Here is a 17272-nt window from a genome sequence, read left to right as displayed (position 1 = left end):
GTGGGCGCCTGTAGTCCCAGCTACTCGGGAGGCTGAGGCAGGAGAATCACTTCAACCCGGGAGGCGGAGGTTGCAGTGAGTCGAGATTGCACCGCTGCACTCCAGCCTGGTGACATAGCGAGACTCTGTCTCAAAACAAACAAAAAATAAACCAAAAAAAAGCCAGCAGTAAGCAGCAGCAACCAGCTCTGCTGGTGGCTCTCGTGGTAGGCCTGGAGAACTCTCTAGCCCCCGACTCAGCAGCCTCAGCAGCAGTTGCTAAACCTACATCCAGGAGCCTCTGGGCTTAGTGTTCTCCAGAGACCCAAAAACTAAATATAGCAGGGGAGAAATCCCCCTTCCCTTTACCATGTCTTTTTCTAGTCAGTGCTATTACTTTGGGTTTGTTTTGGTAAAGTTGCTTGCCTACATATCTGTAACTGACCTTTTCTTTCCTTCTCTGCCAGGTTTGAATGGGGATGTGAATGTTAATGGCTTATCTACTGTATCTCACACTACTACTTCAGGGATTTTGAACTCTGCTCCCCACTCCTCCAGCACCTCACACCTCCATCACCCCAGCGTGGCCTACGACTGTCTCTGGAACTACTCACAGTACCCATCTGCCAATCCTGGCAGCAACCTCAAGGACCCACCCCTTCTCTCCCAGTTCTCGGGGGGACAATACCCACTCAACGGCATCCTTGGGGGCAGCCGGCAACCTTCATCCCCAAGTCACAACACTAACCTTCGGGCTGGGAGCCAAGAGTTCTGGGCCAACGGTACCCAGAGTCCCATGGGGCTTAACTTTGATTCACAAGAACTGTATGATTCCTTTCCTGACCAGAATTTTGAGGTGATGCCCAATGGACCCCCTAGTTTTTTCACCTCCCCACAGACTTCTCCTATGTTGGGATCTAGCATTCAAACCTTTGCACCCTCCCAGGAGGTAGGCAGTGGTATCCATCCTGATGAGGCAGCAGAAAAGGAGATGACTTCAGTTGTGGCAGAGAATGGCACTGGCTTGGTAGGCAGCCTGGAGCTGGAAGAAGAGCAGCCAGGTATAACTGGGTTGGTGAACTGGGTGGGGAAAGGGAAAATGGAGCTCGGGGGGATAGTGGCTTTTTGAGGTGAGAAAAACTTGTCTTTCCAGCTCTCTGCAGTGGAGGCTGATTTTCATGTTGGTGATTAGCAATTAGCAGAGCCAAGTGGCTGGTGTTTTTGTGGCAGCAGCACCAGCTCGCGAGTGGGAGTGCAAATTATTTCAAGCTCATGCAGAGCTTCTGGCCTGGAGAGGGCAGGTGGGCGAGCCCGAAACAGCCCCAACAGACACCCTGCAGCAAGAAAGGCTTCTTTCAAAACATACGGAGTGGTTAGGGTCTAGCAGTGGGCATTGAGGCTGTTTAAATTGACTGTGGCAGGATCAGACTGGCTGCTAAAGTCATCTGAGCCCAATGTAGTGATTGGCATGCGAAGGAGGGAAGGAAGCAGGCAGAGCATATCATTATTTGTCTACTCAGTTTCCTTTTTTTTGTTGTTTAGCATTAGTACATGTGACAGCCCCTCTCATCTTTTCCCTCAAAATAGATAAAAGCTTAGCTTCCAGTTGATTCCTGGTACAAGGGTAACCACCACTCTGTAAAATTACAGGATGTTTTCTCTGTTTCCCAATGGATGGGGGAGATATCTGAGAACATGATAGAGATCTTGTCTCAGACCCCACTCTCTTTTCCTCTCTTTGCCTGCTGTAGGATTGATTTTACCAGCACGTCTCTCTGCTCAGAGTATCTTGATGTGATCGGTTCCCAGCAATGAACTGGCCGCAATAAATGTTGAATGAGTGAACATCCTTCTAGCAAAGATTGACTGCCTAGTATAGCTAAATGAACCAATATAAAGCACTGATTTTGACTTTTGGTCTCTCCTGGGATTTCCTAGAACTGAAGATGTGTGGCTACAATGGCTCTGTCCCTTCTGTGGAATCGTTACACCAAGAGGTCTCAGTCCTGGTCCCTGACCCCACAGTGAGCTGTTTAGATGATCCTTCACATCTTCCTGATCAACTGGAAGACACTCCAATCCTCAGTGAAGACTCTCTGGAGCCCTTCAACTCTCTGGCACCAGGTAGGTTTGGAGGCTGGGTCCCTTTAACTTATCCATGCAGAGTAGCCAACCTTTACCTGAAAGAGACAGTGAAATGGGAAAAGTATTAGGCAATCAGAGGCACTGGGGCTTCCAGGTAGGCCTAAGGCAGACCACAGTTACATGCCACAGGACTTGCTGCGCTAACTGAATTCTGAGCTGAATTGGTTCACGTCCCAGGTTCTTTCCCAGTATTCTTTTGGCCAAGAGCTCTGGGCTGTAATAATTCACTGGATAGGGACTTATTACCACACAGTTGATCTTTCTGGGTTCTAACAAACTAGGAAGAAAACATTTGTCAGTGAGCAGTTACCTTTTACTCCACTGAAGTACAAGAAAGACCTATTTTATGATAAATCCTAGAATTTTGCATAGGTCTCTGGGTAGATAATACCACTAATGCCTTTCCTTTCATTTTCACCTTGTAGAGATGAGGTCTTGCTATGTTGTCCAGGCTGGTCTTGAACTCCTGGCCTCAAGAAATTCTCCTGCCTCAGCCTCCCCTCAAACTTTTATGATCCCTATAGTCTCATGACTACTCTTTCAGGGAGAAAGCTTTACTTGTTACCTAACTTAATATTAGGAATAATCTTCACATTGTAGGAACTGGAATTGGATGTTTTCTGACCAATGTTTCTTAAATCTTGCTTTCTGATTTTTTTTCTCATTATCCTGCTCTGATTTTTCTACCCTTGTGAACAGAGCCAGTGAGTGGAGGACTATATGGTATTGATGACACGGAGCTGATGGGTGCAGAGGACAAGCTGCCTCTTGAGGACAGCCCTGTGATTTCTGCCCTTGATTGCCCTTCCCTCAATAATGCTACTGCCTTCAGTCTCCTGGCAGATGATAGTCAAACATCAACCTCTATCTTTGCCAGTCCCACCTCTCCATCTGTCCTAGGGGAGTCTGTCCTGCAAGGTAAGTGAGGGTAGGTAGGACAAAGAAAGACCTTTACCTGAGAAAAGATGAGAGAATAAGTTTCATAGTTAGGGCCTTAAGAGTGGGAAATCTGGCTGGGCGCAGTGGCTCACGCCTGTAATCTCAGCACTTCAGGAGGCCGAGGCGGGCGGATCACCTGAGATCAGGAGTTTGAGACCACCTGGCCAACATGGTGAAACCTCGCCTCTACTAAAAATACAAAAATTAGCCAGGTGTGTTGGCATGTGCCTGTAATCCCAGCTACCCGGGAGGCTGAGGCAGGAGAATCGCTTGGCCCCAGGAGGCAGAGGTTGCAGTGAGCTGAGATTGTGTCATTGCACTCCAGCCTGGGCAACAGAGCAAGACCCCATCTCAAAAAAAAAAAAAAAAAAGGTAGGAAAGCAAGAGCACCTTGCTGGGAGCTGAGGGGCTATGGGATAGTGTATGGTGGAACTAAAAGAGGCATAGGCTGCTATACTCTGACCCGTGCCCTCTGCTTTGAAGAACTTGTGAGACTTGGAATTTGTAGGGAGAAGGAGGCTAGAGGCTTTATTGGCACCAGGTAAAAGGTATTTCTTCACACAATGACATCTGTAGCAACTTTACCCTTTAATCTTCATGACTGGTTGGGAGAAAAAGCTACTCCTTTTTCCAACCCTAGGGAAGACCCCTTGAAGTAACCCTGTTTAGCTTGGTCCAGGTTTGACTGAGTAGATTCTCTTGTTTTATGTGATGCCTTTTTTTTTTTTTAAAGCCTATCCTGTCCCTTTGGATTCTAGATAACAGCTTTGACCTGAATAATGGTAGTGACGCTGAACAGGAAGAAATGGAAACTCAATCTTCAGACTTCCCACCATCCCTGACCCAGCCAGCTCCTGATCAGTCATCCACTATTCAGCTACATCCAGCAACCTCACCAGCAGTCTCGCCAACAACCTCCCCAGCAGTCTCCCTAGTGGTTTCTCCAGCAGCCTCCCCAGAAATCTCTCCAGAAGTTTGTCCCACAGCTTCTACAGTTGTCTCTGCAGCAGTCTTCTCAGTGGTCTCTCCAGCTTCCTCAGCAGTCCTCCCAGCAGTCTCGTCAGAAATCCCCTTGACGGCTTCAGTGACATCCCCAAAAGCCTCTCCCGTAACTTCCCCAGCAGCTGCCTTTCCGACAGCCTCCCCAGCAAATAAGGATGTCAGCAGCTTTCTAGAAACCACTGCTGACCTGGAAGAGATCACTGGAGAAGGACTCACTACTTCTGGTAGTGGTGAGTATCCAGATTCTATTCTATCCCTGTCTGGTTCCAAGAAACTTTTCTGTCCCATGTTGCAGTTAGCCTTTCCCTGCTGGCCTATTGTTTAAATATTTTGCTTGAACTCTTAACTTGGGTATCCCTTCTTCCCAAGGTGATGTCATGAGGAGACGTATTGCTACCCCAGAAGAAGTTCGTCTTCCCCTCCAACATGGGTAAATGCTCTAGTTTGCTGCATTTATTGACCTTGACAAGTTTAATGCACAACTCTAGAAAGGAGGGAATGCCTCTTTTCCTCTGAGGTGGGGGAGGAATGGGCCAGACAAGAGTAGATTACAGGACAGTTATCTGCAGTGATAATGTTTCTTGGCATGAGATTCCTAGGTTTTCCTTCTTCTCTCAAGGTCTGTCTTCCATCACCTATTCTTTCTTCATCTTGTAGTGATTCAATTTTGCCCAAGGAGCTCTAGCTATTATCTTTTCCAAACCCTAGGGCTCACATCCAAACTAGCTGGCTTGTCCTATTTCTGTGGAGAAGGGATAGTAATGAATGAGGAGTGACTTAGTACTAATGAATTGAGGTGGTTTTGTTGTTTTAATGCTCTTAGAAGAGGTAAGGGCAGGAACAGTACATGACCAAAATGAACAAACTAGCTGACACCAGGGCCTTGTGGAAATAACTGCCTTCCTGGATCTTCCCCACCCCTGCCCCTCAAGGCTACTTGTGGTCACCAAGTCTGAGTACTGCTTAAAATTTTGAGAGAAAGATTAGAGTTAGTCTTAGAACTAACTCTAACTAAACCCTGGCATATTGAGTCTTTTCATGGAATCAGCAGCAAATTTATTTTTCTGCTTGCCTCCCTGCCCTTTGTCTTCTGTCTTTATTCCCCTTAGGTCTTTATTCTCTTTACTGGAAATCCAGTAACTGCCCTGAATGGCTCAGGGAGGGGTTTCTGGCAGCTTATCTCACTGATTTTGTAAAGGAGGGATGGAGATCTCTCTGAGCTTGTGCAGTTTGGTGTTTTGCTTTTCTCCTAAGGGCCTTGATGTATTTGCTGGAGCTCAAGTCAGCCTTCTAGCCAAGCTTATCTCTCTTGGTGCTTTTGCATCTGCATGCAGTTCTAGAGATACAAATGTGGGGAGGGCCATCTGCTCAAAGGGCTTCGCTCTTAGGTGGCATGGGAGTGGGTAGGGGTGTGACCTGGCGGCAGGGCCCATGTGCTTCTCTGGCAGGTGGCGGAGAGAGGTGCGCATCAAGAAGGGCAGCCACCGATGGCAGGGGGAGACCTGGTATTATGGCCCCTGTGGGAAGAGGATGAAGCAATTTCCAGAAGTGATCAAGGTAATGTAGCTTTTTTTTAAAGGACTCCTTTCTTGGGCTCAGTGGACTCCTTTCCACTGCCCAAGACTCCGTTCTTGGGCTCAGTGACAACAGGCTGGCATTGTCTGCTCTGGGCCTGTTCTGCTTGTGCGTTTGCTGGCCAAAGACATGGTAGGATTCCAACTTTATTAATGTTACTTTACTTCCTCCTCTTAGTACCTGAGCCGCAACGTGGTACACAGTGTCCGCCGTGAGCACTTCAGCTTCAGTCCCCGTATGCCTGTTGGAGATTTCTTTGAAGAAAGAGACACGCCAGAGGTGCAGACCCAAGGGTTAAATATGCTTTTGTCCCTGAGGAAGAGTTGGTGGACAAGCTGCAGCTTCCTCTTGTGGGGTTTGAAGGTTCTGGGGCATTGAATAGTTCTGAGGGCCTCGTGGCCTGCACTGATTCCTTACCACTGTAACAGTCTCCCTTGCTACCTTAGGGCTTGCAGTGGGTGCAGCTCTCAGCAGAGGAGATCCCGTCGAGGATTCAGGCAATTACTGGCAAACGGGGTCGACCTCGAAACACTGAGAAGGCTAAGACTAAGGAGGTCCCCAAGGTGAAACGGGGTCGAGGTCGGCCACCTAAGGTCAAAATCACTGAGCTATTGAACAAGACAGACAACCGCCCCCTAAAGAAACTGGAGGCCCAAGGTACAGTAGTGTTTCTTACTTTGGGATTCTGTTCCCTCCATGAGGTATCTAAAATGTTGATGAATTGCTAATACCTGGATTTCCCAGGAGTGTGACTAACATTATCTGGGAAGAATGAATCTGAATCAGCTTCTCCTTGGAATCCAGCATCCTAGTCCCAGCGCTTGGGAATACTACTTTTCCAGCCATGCTCTTTCTTGAGTTGCTGTTACCAGTGAAACCTTGGGCTGCCCCCAGGTGTGTTTAGCCCAGAGGAGAGGACTTTCTTGCCCTTTCTTTCCATCTTTTAGCTCCTTATCATATACTGGTTCAGTTGTACCCTCTTACCTTACTCATTTCTACTATCATGGAGGTTCAGAATTCATATCTGAATTCGAAAGATAATTGGGAGCCAGGCATAGTGGTGTGTGCCTAATAATCCCAGTTACCCAGGAGGCTGAGGCAGGCAGGAGAGGATGACTTGAGCCCAGGAGTTTGGAGGCTGCAGTAAACTTCAGTTGTGTTATTGCATTCCAACCTGGGCAACAGAGCAAGACCCTGTTTCTAAAAAAAATAATAGGCCGGGCACAGTGTCTCACACCTGTAATCCCAGCACTTTGGAAGGCCAAGGCGGGCGGATCGTGAGGTCAAGAGATTGAGACCATCCTGGCGAACATGGTGAAACCCCATCTCTACTAAAAATACAAAAAAAAAAAAAAATTAGCTGGGCGTGGTGGTGCATGCCTGTAGTCCCAGCTACTTGGGAGGCTGAGGCAGGAGAATAGCTTGAACCTGGGAGGTGGAGGTTGTAGTGAGCTGAGATCGCGCCACTGCACTCCAGCTTGACGATAGAGCTAGATTCTGTCTCAAAAAAAAAAAAAAAAAAAAAAGGCCAGGCATGGTGGCTCACGCCTGTAATCCCACCACTTTGGGAGACTGAGGAGGGCAGATCACCTGAGGTCGGGAGTTCAAGACCAGCCTGACCAACATGAAGAAACCCTGTCTCTACTGTAAATACAGAATTAGCCAGGCATGGTGGCGCATGCCTGTAATCCCAGCTACTCGGGAGGCTGAGGCAGGAGAATGGTTTGAACCCGGGAAGCAGAGGTTGCGGTGAGCTGAGATCACACCATTGCACTCCAGTCTGGGCAGCAAGAGTGAAACTCCATCTCAAAATGATAATAATAATAATAATAATAATAGGCACTGTTTTAGTGGATGGACGGGTGAGAAATACCTACATTTTTCAGTAAATAGTGCGTTTACCCTGGTGTAGTGTGAAGAATGTGAAAAAACTTAGTCTTTTGATTTTCACTCAGACATCTAGCTGTGTCATGTTTCAACCAAATGACCTAGAAGAAGTCTCATTTTTTTTTTTTTTTTTTTTTTTTTGAGACAGTCTTACTCTGTCGCCCAGGCTGGAGTGCAGTGGCGCGATCTCGTCTCACTGCAAGCTCCACCTCCCGGATTCACCCCATTCTGCTGCCTCAGCCTCCCAAGTAGCTGGGACTACAGGTGCACGCCACCATGCCTGGCTAATTTTTTGTGTTTTTAGTAGAGACGGGGTTTCACCGTGTTAGCCAGGATGGTCTCGATCTCCTGACCTCGTGATCCGCCCACCTCGGTCTCTGAAAGTGCTGGGATTACAGGCGTATGCCACCACGCCTGGCCTTTTTTTGTTTGTTTGTTTGTTTGTTTGAGATGGAGTTTTGCTCTTGTTGCCCAGGCTGGAGTGCAATGGCACGATCTCAGCTCACTGCAACCTCCCAGGTTTAAGTGATTCTCCTGCCTCAGCCTCCAAAGTAGCTGGGATTACAGGCATATGCCACCACACCCAGCTAATTTTGTATTTTTAGAAGAGATGGGGTTTCTCCATGTTGGTCAGGCTGGTCTCGAACTCCTGACCTCAGGTGATCTGCCCGCTTCAGCGTCCCAAAGTGCTGGGATTACAGGTGTGAGCCACTGCATCTGGCCAAGTCTCATATTTTAATCAAAGCCTTAGGTAGTTCATCTGCCCATAATATGTGTCTTAGAAGGTTGTCACGTAGACATGTGGTGGCGTTTCTATACCAGAAACAAAATAATAAATATTGTCATGTCAGGGCCGGGCACGGTGGCTCATGGCTGTAATCCCAGCTCTTTGGGAGGCTGAGACCAGCAGATCATGAGGTCAGGTGATCAAGACCGTCCTGGCTAAAACGGTGAAACTCCGCTTGTACTAAAAATACTAAAAATTAACCGGGCGTGGTGGCACGCACCTGTAGTCCCAGCTACTCGGGAGGCTGAGGCAGGAGAATCGCTTGAACCTGGGAGGTGGAGGTTTCAGTGAGCTGAGATTGTGCCATTGCAGTCCAGCCTGGGCGACAGAGTGAGACTCCGTGTCAAAAAAATATATATATGTATATATAGTCATGTCAGAAACATGAATTATGAAATACTCTTGTTTGCAGAATTATACTTCCACAAGTCTTCCCGAAAGGAAGAAATTCAGAACTTTTAGTGAGGCAAGACACGGAGCTGAGCATGATCAATAACTATGTCAGTGATTCTTTTGAGGTGTCCACTGTGTGGGCCTTTTTTCTGGCACATCGTTAGCTAATCAGTGCTTCTAACTACTACCCTCTTTCCCTGGCAGTTTGGCTTGCTGTATCCTTTCTCTGCTTTCTGCTCTAAAATCAGTCCATGGGTTTTTGCTCTTGTCAGGTATCCGGGGAGAGAGATTGGCTCCAAGGCTACTCTGCCATTGTGGCCTCTTTTCTGTCAGCAGGACACCTTCTAAAGCAGTCTGATTGGAGCCAGGGGCTGGTGCTTCTGGGCAGGAGATGTCATTTGAGTTCTTTGTGCCACCCCCACAGCAGGTGCCTCTCCTACATTTTTTCCCCCAATGTTTTATTATGTATACTTAAAAAAAAAAAAAACTACTCTAGATTCTTCAGGGAGCTGCTTGGGAGGCCAGCTTTGAGACGGGCATGTGTTGCCCTGGATGCTAGAGAACTGCCTTCCTGCCTCACTTGTTTCATTTTTCTTTCTGCTCTCACAGAAACATTGAATGAGGAGGATAAAGCAAAGATTGCTAAAAGCAAGAAGAAGATGAGGCAGAAGGTTCAACGAGGAGAGTGTCAGACTACTATCCAAGGGCAGGTGAGGGACATCAGAGAGATGAAACAGTAGGTTAATTTTTCCTACAACCTACTTCATCTTTTATTTTCATTTCCCACATCCGTCACTCCCTGTGTAGCAGCATATCTTCATTACCCTGAAATTTCTTGGCGCTTGATTTAGAGAATTGGGCTTGTTCAAAAATAACGTGGGCATCTCTAGGGTGAGAGAATTAATCCATTGCCAACCCCTCATTCCATCTCTCACCTCTCCTCCCCAGCACCCTTGTCTGTTTTTGAATCCTAGCCCAAGCAGAGATGCTTTCAGAGTTTGAGGAGAAATGACTTCCCTTATGGTTTACAGGCCAGAAATAAGCGGAAACAAGAGACCAAGAGCTTAAAGCAGAAGGAAGCTAAGAAGAAATCCAAGGTAGGTGCATGTACAAACTTGCCAAGTATAATTTCGAAGCCACTAAACTGATTTTGCAAGACATGTACGTCAGTCTTGTTTTATAATGAGATTTCTAGGCTGTGAGGTTGGGAGGACTGGGACCAGGGAAGGATAGTAACTGATATCTTTATGGCACTCTTGGTTCCTCTCTTCCTTGGGTAGGCTGAGAAAGAAAAGGGAAAGACAAAGCAGGAAAAACTGAAGGAAAAAGTCAAGAGGGAAAAGAAGGAAAAGGTAAAAATGAAGGAAAAGGAGGAGGTGACCAAAGCCAAGCCAGCCTGTAAAGCAGATAAGACCCTGGTCACACAGAGGCGCTTGGAGGAACGGCAGAGGCAACAGATGATCTTGGAGGAAATGAAGAAGCCGACAGAGGATATGTGTCTGACTGACCACCAGGTAGTGAGGAGAGAGTAACAGTTCCTGGGTCAGTTGGGAAGACTTTCCTTTAAAAAAAAAAAAAACGGACTTCTGCAATGGGAGAGACATTTCCATTAAAGATTAAAGGAAGGCCGGGTGCCATGGCTCACACCTGTAATCCCAGCACTTTAGGAGGCCGAGGCAGGCAGATTGCTTGAGCCCAGCAGTTCAAGACCAGCCTGGGCAACATGGCGAGACCTCATCTCTACAAAAAATACGAAAATTAGCTGGATGTGGTGGCATGTACCTGTAGTCCCAGCTGTTTGGGAGACTAAGGTGGGAGAATCGCTTGGGCTTAGGAGGTCGAGGCTGCAGTAAGCAGAGATCATGCCACTGCACTCCAGCTTGGGTGACAGAGTGAGACCCTATCTCAAAAAAAAAATAAAATAAAATTACATAAAGATTAAAGGGAGAACCTCTTGTAGACATCCAAATTGTCACCTTCTGTTATGTTTAACAGAACTCCGTACTCACTTTTCTCTCTCTAGCCCCTGCCTGACTTCTCACGAGTCCCTGGTCTGACATTGCCCAGTGGAGCCTTCTCAGACTGCTTGACCATTGTGGAGTTCCTGCATAGCTTTGGCAAGGTGCTGGGCTTTGATCCTGCCAAAGATGTGCCTAGCCTGGGGGTCCTGCAGGAGGGACTCCTGTGTCAAGGTGACAGCTTGGGTGAGGTGCAAGACCTGCTGGTGAGGCTGCTGAAGGCTGCACTCCATGATCCTGGCTTGCCCTCCTACTGTCAGGTGAGTGCAAGTCCCTCCCAAAGTAACCAGGACAAGTAAAGGAGATGTAACTACTTAGTGTTTCTCTTTTCCTTATATTTTTCCATTTCTTTTTCTTCCTGACTCTTCTCTCCTTATTTTATTTTTCTTTATTTTGTTCCTTTTCTCTTGTGGTCTTCTTTCGTATTCTGTCTTAACCCCCATAGTTCTCTTCTGATGTATTTTCCTCTTGCACATTCACCCAACTTGGTTGTTCGTCTTTCCCTGCTCACCCCCATTATGCTCTCCTCCACACAGTCCCTAAAGATCTTGGGGGAGAAGGTGTCTGAGATCCCACTGACAAGAGACAATGTGTCGGAGATCCTGCGCTGCTTCCTTATGGCATACGGAGTAGAGCCAGCCCTCTGTGACCGCCTGCGCACCCAGCCTTTTCAGGCCCAGCCACCCCAGCAGAAGGCTGCTGTCCTGGCCTTCCTTGTGCATGAGCTCAATGGCTCCACCCTCATCATCAAGTGAGAGGCTGGGAGTGGGGATGGTCATTGTATCCCTTACATCAGAATGGGGTGGAGGACTTCTAGCCTTCCAGAAGTCTTCAGAAATGTGTTCACTGCCATGTTCTGAAGATGCTGGAATGACTTGGGACTGAATTGCAGTGCCCTCCCTGGGAGAGCCTAAGCCTTCCTCTGCCATTCATCCAATCTGGGTTCTAGGCTGGAACTCCTTTTTCAGCTGCAGCCCCTTTACCTTTGAGCCTCCTTTCCCTTTTTTTGTGCTGCCACTTCATCCTATTCCCTATTCCCCTGCAGTGAGATTGACAAGACTCTGGAGAGTATGTCCAGCTACAGGAAAAACAAGTGGATTGTTGAAGGCCGGCTCCGGAGGTAGGGACCAGACAGAGGGTAGAGCCCCAGAGAGGAGAGAAGTGGGGCGGGTGAAGCATAGCCAGGGTTTTGGCCTGAAATGCGATGCTTTAGCCCCTTCCCTGGGTTTGGGACCTTACCAGGGCCCAGGATGGTTTAGAGTCAAGGTATTTCTTTTGTGGCACTACCATGTTCCTCACCAGTTTCCCTTAAATTTTTTTTTTTTTTTTTTTTTTTGAGATGGAGTCTTCCTCTGTCACCTAGGCTGGAATGCAATAGTGCAATCTTGGCTCACTGCAACCTCCGCCTCACAGGTTCAAGCGATTCTCCTGCCTCAGCCTCCCAAGTAGCTGGGATTACATGCCCATGCCACCACACCTGGCTGATTTTTGTATTTTTAGTAGAGACAGGGTTTCACCATGTTGGCCAGGTTTGGTCAGTCTCAAACTCCTGACCTCAGGTGATCCGCCTGCCTTGGCCTCCCAAAGTGCTGGAATTACAGGTGTGAGCCACCACGCTTGGCCTTCCCTTAATCTTTCTCCATCTATTTCAAGGCTGAAAACTGTTCTGGCCAAGCGAACTGGGCGGTCTGAAGTAGAGATGGAAGGGCCAGAGGAATGCCTGGGACGGAGGCGCAGTTCTCGGATCATGGAGGAGACCAGTGGCATGGAAGAAGAGGAAGAAGAGGAGTCTATAGCAGCTGTCCATGGCCGCAGGAATCGAAGAGATGGAGAGGTACTGGCCCAAGATCAAGGAAAGTGGGAGTTAGAAAATAGATTCCTCTTTCTTGAATCTGATAACCTCCTTTTTGTTAATGCCCACGTGTTTCTCCCCAGGTTGATGCCACAGCATCTAGCATCCCAGAGCTAGAGCGCCAGATAGAAAAACTCAGTAAGGTATTGTGCTTCTAACCTCCCAAGAGTTGGAGATATGGGCTGGGCAAGAATTGATCAGCTTATTTTTTAAACTGAATTTTAATTTTTATTCTTTTGAGTTGGGGTTTCTGTTACCCAGGCTGGAGTGCAGTGGCACGATCATGGCTCACTGTAGCCTCAACCTCCTGGGCTTAGGTGATCCTCCGAAGTAGCTGGGACTACAGGCAGGGGCCATCATGCCTGGCTAATTTTTGTGTTTTTATAGAGACAGTTTCCATATGTTACCTAGGCTGGTCTGAACTCCTGGGCTCTAGCAATCCACCTGCCTTGGCCTCCCAAAGTGCTGGGATCACAGGCGTGAGCCACCGCTCCCAACCTTAATCACCTTCTGAATTAGGCCCAGATGGCATCACTTTTATAGAGGGGCTGAGAGCCATTGCCTTTCTCTGATATACTGGATGAATTCACCACTGTCACTCTGGAAATGTGTTTATTCATCTTCATTTTCATTGTCTACCCAGCGTCAGCTTTTCTTTCGCAAAAAGCTGCTTCAATCATCCCAGATGCTTCGGGCGGTCTCCCTGGGTCAGGACCGCTACAGACGTCGCTACTGGGTATTGCCGTATTTGGCTGGTATCTTTGTAGAAGGAACAGAGGGGAACTTAGGTAGGTGTGTCTGTGGGAGTGTGGATTCTGAGTCCTATCAAACAAGAATGAAATAATTCCTTTTCCTTAGTAGTCTTGGGCTTCTTTCATTTTCTGATAATATAGTGTAATGGTTAAGAGCACAGATTTTAGAGTAAAGCTGTCTACCCACCTCCTCTGCCATTTCCAGCTGTATGATTCTGTTTCTTCATTTGTGAAGTTGAGATAATAATAGTATATGTACTTCATAAGGCTACTGAGAGAATTAAAATGAGTTAAGTCTCTTAGAATAATACTTAACCTATAGTTGGTTCGTAATAAATGTTAGCTTATGATTGTGCTGCTGCTGCTGATTACTTGGGAGAATAGTGTTTCTTCCCCAGATACTGTGTTCATTGGCATATAAGCTCTTCCCAGTGGAATCTCAAAAAAGGGGGACTAAGTCCAAGAGAAAAAGAAAGTATAGGTCCTAAGTTTATACACCCTCTTACCTTTCCCTTGTATGTCAGCATATGGCTTAACTCTTTACTTCTCTTTACAGTTCCTGAGGATGTGATAAAGAAGGAAACTGACTCCTTAAAAGTGGCAGCCCATGTGTCACTCAACCCTGCCCTCTTCTCTATGAAGATGGAGTTAGCTGGCTCCAACCCCACTGCCAGTTCTCCAGCCCGGGCCCGAGGCCGACCTCGAAAAACTAAGCCTGGGTCTATGCAACCTAGGCATCTTAAGTCCCCTGTCAGGGGTCAGGATTCAGAACAGCCCCAGGCCCAGCTTCAGCCTGAGGCTCAGCTTCATGCTCCTGCCCAGCCCCAGCCTCAGCTTCAGCTTCAGCTTCAGTCCCATCCTCAGTCCCATAAGGGGTTCCTGGAGCAAGAAGGCTCCCCTTTGTCACTGGGTCAGAGCCAGCATGACCTCAGCCAGTCAGCCTTCCTGTCTTGGCTGAGCCAGACTCAGAGCCATAGCTCCCTGTTGAGCAGCTCAGTCCTCACGCCTGATAGCAGTCCGGGAAAACTAGACCCAGCTCCATCACAGCCCCCGGAGGAGCCAGAGCCTGATGAGGCAGAATCCAGCCCTGATCCTCAAGCACTCTGGTTTAACATCTCAGCCCAGATGCCCTGCAATGCTGCCCCTACACCGCCCCCTGCAGTTTCTGAGGACCAACCCACTCCCTCCCCTCAGCAGCTTGCCTCCTCCAAGCCAGTAAGTAGCCAGAATTAGTAGTATGCACTTGATTTCATCTTGCCACAGGCACCATTGCCTGGGTGTGGAGCTGCTGCCTGAAGTTGAGGGAACCTATAAACATGAAAACATCCTCATTTCCTTATGTCTCATTTTATTCACAGATGAATAGACCCAGTGCTGCCAACCCTTGTTCTCCAGTGCAGTTCTCTTCCACGCCCTTGGCTGGGTTGGCCCCTAAGAGGCGAGCAGGAGACCCTGGAGAAATGCCACAGAGTCCCACAGGGCTGGGACAGCCCAAACGGAGAGGGAGACCTCCCAGTAAGTTCTTCAAACAGATGGAACAGCGTTACCTAACCCAGCTGACAGCCCAGCCTGTCCCACCTGGTGAGTGATCTTGGAGTGAGGGCATCCGGTGTGGGCAGTGCTTCACAGCTGGCACCCCACATATATCTCATCTGCTCACAGAGATGTGCTCAGGCTGGTGGTGGATACGAGATCCTGAGACGTTGGATGCCATGCTCAAGGCCCTACATCCCCGAGGTATCCGGGAGAAGGCACTTCACAAACACCTTAACAAGCACAGGGACTTCTTGCAGGAAGTCTGCCTGCGGCCCTCAGCTGGTAAATACATTCCTACACCCAGCTTGAGCTGAAGAGCCCAGGGTAAGCATTGAGCTGCTGCTAGGGACAACAGCCTGATGGGCCTCTCCCTCTGCCACCTCTCTTCTCAGACCCCATCTTTGAGCCCAGGCAACTACCTGCCTTTCAAGAAGGGATTATGAGCTGGTCCCCCAAAGAGAAGACATACGAGACAGACCTAGCAGTGCTTCAATGGGTAGAGGAGCTGGAGCAGCGGGTTATCATGTCTGATCTGCAGATTCGGGTATGCTGGGATTGGCACTGTGTAGGAAGTTTGGGGAAAAGCATTAGTCCCTTATGCCCTGTTAGAAAAAACCCTGGGTCCCTACTTCACAGGTGACCTACCTTAAGTGGGTCTTGTTTTGTTTTGTTTTGTTTTCTATGCCAAATTTTCCTCCTTTTACAGTGAGTTTTATTCCTCTCTCTTAACTGAAGGGCTGGACATGTCCTAGCCCAGACTCTACCCGTGAAGACTTGGCCTACTGTGAGCACCTCTCCGACTCCCAGGAGGATATCACCTGGCGAGGTCGGGGCAGGGAAGGACTGGCACCTCAGCGTAAAACTACCAACCCTTTGGACCTGGCTGTGATGCGGCTGGCTGCCCTGGAACAGAATGTAGAACGGCGGTACCTGCGGGAGCCCCTCTGGCCAACTCATGAGGTTGTGCTGGAGAAGGCCCTGCTTAGCACGCCTAATGGTGCCCCTGAGGGCACCACTACAGAGATGTGAGTGACTCCCACCCTCCATTCTTGGTCTTGGAGAGAAAGGGATAAGTTCCCTCTTTAGTGGATCCTGCTTCTCATCCAAAGATCACCACTTTCTCCCTCCAGATCATATGAGATCACCCCTCGCATTCGTGTCTGGCGCCAGACCCTCGAGCGGTGCCGGAGCGCAGCCCAGGTGTGCTTGTGCCTGGGCCAGCTGGAGAGGTCCATTGCCTGGGAGAAGTCTGTTAACAAAGTGGTAAGAGGCTGAGAGAGCCTGTAAAGGCTGAGGGGCCAGCCAGCAGGGGCGGGTGGGGTCACTGGCAGGTAGAGGCTGGAGAGCTCATTCTGCCTCCTCACAACCTTGGTCCAGACATGTCTAGTCTGCCGGAAGGGTGACAATGATGAGTTTCTTCTGCTTTGTGATGGGTGTGACCGTGGCTGCCACATTTACTGCCATCGTCCCAAGATGGAGGCTGTCCCAGAAGGAGATTGGTTCTGTACTGTCTGTTTGGCTCAGGTAAGGTTTCTGCTCTTTCTTTCCCACACTCAAACAGAAATCAGAGATTATTCTCAATCTTTCCTCTCCTTGGAAAGAGTCCCAGACTGGGTATTAGGGGACCTGGGTTCTAAGTCCTTTTTTGGGCAAGTCACTTAAATTCTATAGCTTTAATTGCTTTCTCTATAAAATGAGAATAACTATACCTTCCCTTTTACCTACTTCATTGGGTTATGTGAATAAACCAATGCCGGCTTATGCATGATAGTATTTTGAAGCCTTAAATCATATTTAGGCAGAGATTGTAGTAGGGCAAGCAGTGCATCTCCAACTGTTGCTAATCTCACCTGTTTCCTATACTAAGCAGGTGGAGGGAGAATTCACTCAGAAGCCTGGTTTCCCAAAGCGTGGCCAGAAGCGGAAAAGTGGTTATTCGCTGAACTTCTCAGAGGGTGATGGCCGCCGACGCCGGGTACTGTTGAGGGGCCGAGAAAGCCCAGCAGCAGGGCCTCGGTACTCGGAAGAAGGGCTGTCCCCCTCCAAGCGGCGGCGACTCTCAATGCGGAACCACCACAGTGATCTCACATTTTGCGAGTGAGTTGAGTGAATCCTTTGGGGACAGTTGGCTCTACCTCTGCCAGAGGAAAGGGCTGGGAGGGGTCGGTATATTTGCTTCCTGAGATGGAGCCATCATTGTCCCTGTAATGATAGGATTATCCTGATGGAGATGGAGTCCCATGATGCAGCCTGGCCTTTCCTAGAGCCTGTGAACCCACGTTTGGTGAGTGGGTACCGGCGCATCATCAAAAATCCTATGGATTTTTCCACCATGCGGGAGCGGCTGCTCAGGGGAGGGTAAGTAGATGTGGGTGAACCCCCCTGGTCTTTGCTACTGCTGCAACTC

General features: G+C 48.5%; 2 protein-coding genes across 26 annotated transcripts in view; one reads left to right on the top strand and one right to left on the bottom strand.

The window, feature by feature from the left end:
* The window catches only part of BAZ2A (bromodomain adjacent to zinc finger domain 2A), a 40640-nt gene that overhangs the window by 20564 nt on the left and 2804 nt on the right, over nt 1-17272 (top strand). For 14 of the 25 annotated variants that reach the window (XM_054528091.1, XM_054528092.1, XM_009247920.4 and 11 more), the window contains 26 exons: nt 447-1040; nt 1918-2103; nt 2824-3042; nt 3822-4295; nt 4435-4495; nt 5514-5622; nt 5818-5919; nt 6087-6297; nt 9317-9417; nt 9739-9804; nt 9988-10221; nt 10731-10985; nt 11262-11476; nt 11771-11845; nt 12379-12559; nt 12661-12720; nt 13221-13365; nt 13886-14544; nt 14688-14910; nt 14992-15147; nt 15258-15409; nt 15601-15890; nt 15975-16128; nt 16243-16389; nt 16733-16962; nt 17080-17223. In XM_054528091.1, coding sequence (XP_054384066.1) covers nt 447-1040; nt 1918-2103; nt 2824-3042; nt 3822-4295; nt 4435-4495; nt 5514-5622; nt 5818-5919; nt 6087-6297; nt 9317-9417; nt 9739-9804; nt 9988-10221; nt 10731-10985; nt 11262-11476; nt 11771-11845; nt 12379-12559; nt 12661-12720; nt 13221-13365; nt 13886-14544; nt 14688-14910; nt 14992-15147; nt 15258-15409; nt 15601-15890; nt 15975-16128; nt 16243-16389; nt 16733-16962; nt 17080-17223 — 5443 coding nt within the window. The remainder of the gene's footprint in view (nt 1-446; nt 1041-1917; nt 2104-2823; nt 3043-3821; nt 4296-4434; nt 4496-5513; nt 5623-5817; nt 5920-6086; nt 6298-9316; nt 9418-9738; nt 9805-9987; nt 10222-10730; nt 10986-11261; nt 11477-11770; nt 11846-12378; nt 12560-12660; nt 12721-13220; nt 13366-13885; nt 14545-14687; nt 14911-14991; nt 15148-15257; nt 15410-15600; nt 15891-15974; nt 16129-16242; nt 16390-16732; nt 16963-17079; nt 17224-17272) is intronic. The other 11 variants (XM_063711837.1, XM_063711841.1, XM_063711839.1 and 8 more) reach the window with 6 other exon arrangements.
* Nucleotides 1484-17272, bottom strand: part of RBMS2 (RNA binding motif single stranded interacting protein 2) — a 95068-nt gene continuing 79279 nt past the window's right edge. Inside the window, exon 13 of the mRNA XM_063711850.1 lies at nt 1484-2159. Coding sequence (XP_063567920.1) covers nt 2127-2159 — 33 coding nt within the window. The 3' untranslated portion in view covers nt 1484-2126. The remainder of the gene's footprint in view (nt 2160-17272) is intronic.

Source organism: Pongo abelii, chromosome 10, assembly GCF_028885655.2.
Source record: "Pongo abelii isolate AG06213 chromosome 10, NHGRI_mPonAbe1-v2.0_pri, whole genome shotgun sequence".
Lineage (NCBI taxonomy): Eukaryota > Metazoa > Chordata > Mammalia > Primates > Hominidae > Pongo > Pongo abelii.
The sequence above is the reverse complement of the archived record's forward strand: the minus strand, read 5'-3'. Positions and strand labels throughout refer to the sequence as shown.